The sequence below is a fragment of the Rhagoletis pomonella genome, unplaced genomic scaffold (assembly GCF_013731165.1).
Source record: "Rhagoletis pomonella isolate Grant_MI unplaced genomic scaffold, Rhpom_1.0 Rhpom_scaffold_00003, whole genome shotgun sequence".
NCBI classification, from domain to species: domain Eukaryota; kingdom Metazoa; phylum Arthropoda; class Insecta; order Diptera; family Tephritidae; genus Rhagoletis; species Rhagoletis pomonella.
Window position 1 is genome coordinate 3,977,764 of NW_023458557.1, and position 6,219 is coordinate 3,983,982.

Sequence of the window (6,219 nt, forward strand, 5' to 3'; positions counted from 1 at the left end):
TTTTTAGTTTTCTTGTTTTGCCTATAAGTAATGCAGAAGTAGAGCGAATATTTAGTTCAATGAATATAATAAAAACTAAGCAAAGAAATCCAATGTGCGTTAAAACGTTAAACGCTATTTTATATATAAGATACGGTTTAAAACGTGAAGAAAAATGCTGCCATAATTTTACTGTAGATGACGATCTCTTAAAATTAATGAATTCAGGTGATATATACAATAGTGATTTATTTGATGATGAGGAATATACACTCGATATAAATTAATGGTGTTAACTAGTCGTTCGTTTCTTGCGATTTATTTAAATAAAGCATGTGGATTTTCACTAAAACATTTTAGCCGTTTTTAGCCGCTTTTTTTTGCCAATCTAGCCGGTCGGCCCAAAAAGTTCTGGCAACACTGGTTGTATAGTACACTCGGAGCGCTCTCTCGTCGCTCACTCGTCTTTCCTAGCCAGTGTTGCCGTTTTAGCCCTTTGGTGGCTAAATTTGGCTACCAAATTCTTTTTTTGGCCACAAAAATTTGAAATTGCCCCTAGCCCTTTTTTTAGCCCTTTTCAAAATTTATTCATCATTGACATTACATTTTTTTTATGATTTTCATGAATTTAACTCTTCGCTCATAAAGCGAACGCCTTTCCTCTAAGGCAAGTAAACATATGTCTATGTATGTTCCTTATTATCCGTTAACGATTTAACTATACTTTAAAATAGGTAAGTTGGCGGCCCTTAATATGCTTTATGTGTTACACAAAAAGTTTTTTTGTTGAATAAAATATTAATTCTTTTCAGAGTTCATTGTTTTTCTGTACCAGTAATTATAGCAAATGTTTGCGTGTATACTTACATATTTATACTAGCAGTACCCCGGTGTGCTTGTGTACACCAAATATTGAAAAACGAATGAAAAGGAATTTTTCTATATGAAGATTTATCATTTGTTTTATTTCAAAATTTTTGATTCTTTATTTTAAATCTTAATCCAACACATTTGGATATACAACATTTTTTGTTTTTCCATCTTGGGTATGAATAAATAAACAATTTGGAATGCCAACTCTTGAACAGGCCACGTATAGCTACCAATTCCAGTAATCTACCACAAATATTTCAAGAGATATACTAGATGAAAATTTTTGTTAGTATGGGTGGTGTCACGCCCCCTTTTCCGAATTCGGGGAAACTTAACACAAACCATCTGCATAATAGCCCGACTATGCCGTATAAATTTGGTTGAAATCTTGCACTTATTCTTTATATATAAGATGTGAGGTGCCACGACCCCTTTTCCAATACCGCCCATTTTTATCCATGAGTATGGAATTATTTGTTATACCTCTATACCAACTTCCAGTACTCTACCACAAATATTTCAAGAGATATACAACAAAAAAATTTTAGTTAGTATGGAAGGTGCCACACCCCCTTTTACCAATTCGGGCAAACTTCACATAAACCATATGCATGATAGCCTGAATATGCCGTATAAATTTGGTTGAATTCGGTGAAGCCGTTCTTAAGTTATATTGTCACACCAAAAACGTTCACTTATTTTTATATTTTAGTTAGTATGGGTGGTGCCACGCCCCCTCTTCCGAATTCGGGAAAACTTCGCATAAACCATCTGCATGATAAATCGAATATGCCACATAAATTTGGTTGAATTCGGTGGAGCTGTTCTAAGTTATGAGGTCACACCAAAAACGTGCACCTATTTTTATATATGTATAAGATGTAGGTAAAAAAATTTAGCTACCATTTTTAGCCACAACGACGATTTTTAGCTCTTTTTTAGCCCTTTTTTAGCTGGAATTTAGCTATCACTAAAAGTGTTTCGCGGCAACACTGTTCCTAGCAGAGTGAGTATGCAGACAGCTACTCGCCTCGCACTGCTAGCGAGGCAACACCCAACAGTCTCGCTCATTTAATAGGAGCGCGAGCAAACAAGCAGCGCTCGCTCGTTTGGCGAGCGAGCCAAACTTCTCGTGTCTCGCCTCATTGCTGCTACGAGTACTAGCTGCGAGCGCCTCGTTGTCTGCGAGGCATTGAGCATTGTGTACAAATACAAGTGAGATATCTTAGCAATAGACGTCATCCTGGGCCACAGCTGCGATCATCTGTTTTTTAGAGTTGCTTATTTTGGTCTAAAGTGCGCTTTTATGACCTGAGTTGCATTAAATAGTCTCTTAAAACTTGGTAGTATTAGTTGATCAAATGGTAACATATATGCCCAAAAACTTGAAAAATATTAGATGATTGCTTTTTAAAAATGCTATTTATAAAATTTGGTTTTGCTTGCGACATTAGAAATATTCAGATTATAAAAGTTTTTCACATGTGTTTTAAGATTTTAAAGCTTTTAAAATGTACGGTAGAATGCAACAATGTGCTTGAATTTGTTTGCTTCTTCGTCAGCTTATTCGTTTGCAGACTAGAAAAATGGCGAACAGCCATCAAAATACTGATTCAAAATACACACAAATGGGTGCGCGCAGCAAAATTCAACCCCAATGGTAAGTTCATTTCATCGTGCGGCGACAAGTTAAGAATTTGCGATACATTTTCAGGCGAATGTATGCGAACGTTCACCGGGGGAAGAGGTATGGGACGACAGCTGGCATGGCATCCAGACGGCAATCTGATGGCTTTAGCATTAAGTTGGAACCGCGTTAAGATATTTGACAAAGCTGAAGGCGAGCTAATACAGTGCATTCGTCGCGGAGAATGATGTTGCATTTCACCCAAGTGGAAATTTCTTGGTGACTGGCGGCGATGACGATACAATAGGATTGGATTTATTAGAAGGTCGGCCAATTTATACACGGTAGTAGTGCACTTTAGCGGAACCATATAAAATACATTTTTTCCTGTATTCAACAGTTGCCCGTTTGGAAATCTAATTTGCATACATTTGATGCCAATAGCGCGCAACAAACAAGCCAGTTCTCAAAGAGCCCAAATTGATTTTAGTCATGCAACAGCTCCACATAACTCCGCCATAGACACACCAGTTGCTGGAGTACCAAAAAGCTGTGATGACAGTATTTTAATTGATCCACGACAATCGGTGGCATATGGCATGCGTGATGGAAATTTTCTGGTGCTTGATAGCCAATATACTACAAGAGTGAAACGCTACAAGTGAAACGCTGTGATAGTATTTTTTCTCAAATTTTCATCTTTTATTTGCAGTTACATTAAGAAGCTCATAGAGGACAGAGCGGTTGGTGAGGAAGGTGTCGAGTTACTGCTGTACTGCAACTGGGAAAATCCGCATTTCGCACGTGCTCCACTCGTATGGAATAGTAGCTTATGTCGAAAGGCTGGTTTTAGTATAATGCAGCATTCGCAGCATACCCTCACTGGCGCCGAGCCGTTGAAGAAATTTTGGATAAATAAACGTGCAAGAAATAGTTCCGATACTAGCACGTCCATATTCTTGTTAAGGGTCATCAAAAATTCCATGTGTTGTAAATAATAAAGGCAATGCCGGATTATACTAAAGCCAGCTTCCCGACATAAACTACTATTCCATACGAACACAGAAATATAAATGTATCTAAAACTGAATAACTCAAATCAAATTGGATTGCATTTGCATAATATACCTAATATTGGAATCTGTTTTGATCGTAAAAAATACAACTTGCAATCATTTAGATTATAGTTTTGAAAGAAATTGATTGCAATCGTAAATTATGTAAAAATTGTCAATAACAATCTGCCTAAAATTTCTTTTCCCCATGTAACGGTTATAAAATACGTTAAATCCGCACTATCTGCATTAACAAAAAATATACATTGGAATATTTAAAATAAACCGATTCATATTTATTTTCTAGTAAGAATTGTTTCTTAATTGAAAGTATTTAATACTAATATAATGTAGTGGTTAATGTTTTAAAATGAATTCGCAATATGTCCGCAGCTCAGGTTGATTTAAAGAAATCCGTTTAAATTTTTCGAATTACATCTACTTGAATACAGGATAGGCAGGGTTGCATACAAATGGTAGTTCCGTAAATATTTAAAATATGTTAGTTCATTCAATATTTGCATCTGGGCCAATAAATAATAACAAATACAGCCGAAAAAACAAAGTTTCAATTAAAACGAGTTTTTATAACCCCCCATAAAATTCCGATTAATTTTAAATACGAAAATAACGATATTTTTTCATGGAGATTTATTTTTTTAATATACCTTGTTTATACCTACACAAAAACCGGATTAGCAATAAACCGATTGGACTCAACATATATTTCTTTACAGCATTTATCCCCCTGTCTTTATAGCGCACTCGATAAAGTCTTATTCAAAAGTAAACAAAATTGCTATTTTGAAACGACATTTTTTTAACAAATAATTTGCGCGGTTGACCGAAATGGAAACAAACAATAATTGTAATTTATTATAACAATAATACGAATTTAAAACGGGCTGTATAAAGAAAACCAGCCTATTGTCACTTCACTTTCCAATGGTGCTGATTGCTGCAAGAATTATTTAGCGATTTAGAGCATAATCAACACAATATATGCACATAAATATGTATTATTTCACAGATCTCAGGGTCAGCTTAGAAATACGTTACCAAAATTATATAAAATTTAAGTAGGAATTATTTTTATTTATAACGTAAAAGCGCTATCTGTCCCAATCTGATAAGTATATTTCCCCTAAAGTTAACCCATTTTATTTAATTTGTCTCTCGTGAAAATATATATTTTATTTATAATTTTCAGATATGTACATATATTTTAAATTTTTGCTTTAATTTTTGTCTCCTTTTAATATTTAATTAGATACCTTAAGATTAAAATAAGCTTAAAACGAAACAGCACAGCAACCCTTTTCTGTTCATCTTGAGAACACAAAACCCTCTTTTGTTAAAATTCGGCGCTGCACAAAATCCTGGCTTTTATATTTTCCAACAAAATACCACTTCGCAACCCTGGATTTTCACGAAGCGTTTCATTCGGGTCGTAGTTTGGCTACTTCGGGCCATTCGGTGTTGTATGCCATATTGGCTGCCATATTGTTCACACTGTCATCGCCATATTGAACACCCTGTCAACTATCTGTCAACCCTAAGATATCTCACTTGTATTCTTCCACAATGGCATTGAGTAGGAGTTTGCTCACTCGCTCGCTCGAACTCCGAGTTTTTGCCCACCCTGATTTACAGCCCTAAAGGCAATATCGAATTTTGTGTTTCTTTTTAGGTATTTTTAAATTAAGATTTTTTGGGATCAAAAAGATTTTTTTTTAGCTTTAAAATCTTGTTTTGAAGATTTTTTTGAAAAAAATTAAGATTTTTAGGGGACTTTCTCTGGCAACACTGGTTAAGAACTGTTTTATGTATTTTTTTTTTTAATTACCCAATAAATATTGTGGCGAACGTTCCAATATCAATGTTATGAAGTGAATATAAAGCTCATTTACTTCAGTACTGTCATAACTCAAAAAACCGAAACCCCGAGAAAAACGCCTTTAAAGTTTCAAATGCACATATCGTCACCTTCATGTCAGAAGCATGAATGTGCAAATTTATCAGTTTTGAACTATTTGGTTGACTTGGTTAACCTTTGCATGTTCTATGTTATACCAAAATGCAGAATACCACGCGTAAACGGAAAGCACATGTCGACCCCTTTGCGTAAAATTATCGTATGTTACAAAAACCAAATTTTACAGGAAAGTATTTTTTGTATTTACCAAAGTTTAGGTTTGCTGATTTTCCAATTTCTTAGCGCTTATGATAATTTCACCCACAAGAAAAAAACAGTAAAAAGTCAATTTCGAAAAAAATGTAACATATGTAACAAATGTAAATCTCGTAAAAAAAATTTGAAACTTGATTTCCCAAAATGTTCATTTCTACACATGCGGGAAACGATATGTATACTCCATACTAACAATTAATACATATTCTGTTCTAGTTGTACTGGTAATTGACTCAGTTAGGAATTTTTGACACAACCTAGAAGAAAATGTAGCGGACATTTCAACATTGGCTTCGGTTGAAAATATTTAAATAATTGAAAAACGAATATCTTGCCACACCTTTGATAATGAATGGTGGAAGAGGGTGGTCTTCCGACTCGAGAACTCCAGCATAAGTACCCGTCGTTAACCCATATATTCTACCTTCGTAGTGAATTCGAAATCTAGCCCATTCTTGAAGAAAATTTTTACGAAAGAGAGCTTATCTTTCCAA

The 6,219-nt window shown here is 34.7% G+C and overlaps 1 protein-coding gene across 1 annotated transcript in view; it reads left to right on the forward strand.

The window, feature by feature from the left end:
• Nucleotides 1–5,662, forward strand: part of LOC118734958 — a 24,879-nt gene extending 19,217 nt beyond the window's left edge. Inside the window, exon 2 of the mRNA XM_036464553.1 lies at nucleotides 5,618–5,662. Within this exon, the coding sequence (XP_036320446.1) occupies nucleotides 5,618–5,662 (45 nt within the window). The remainder of the gene's footprint in view (nucleotides 1–5,617) is intronic.
• The last annotated feature ends 557 nt before the right edge of the window (nucleotides 5,663–6,219 follow it).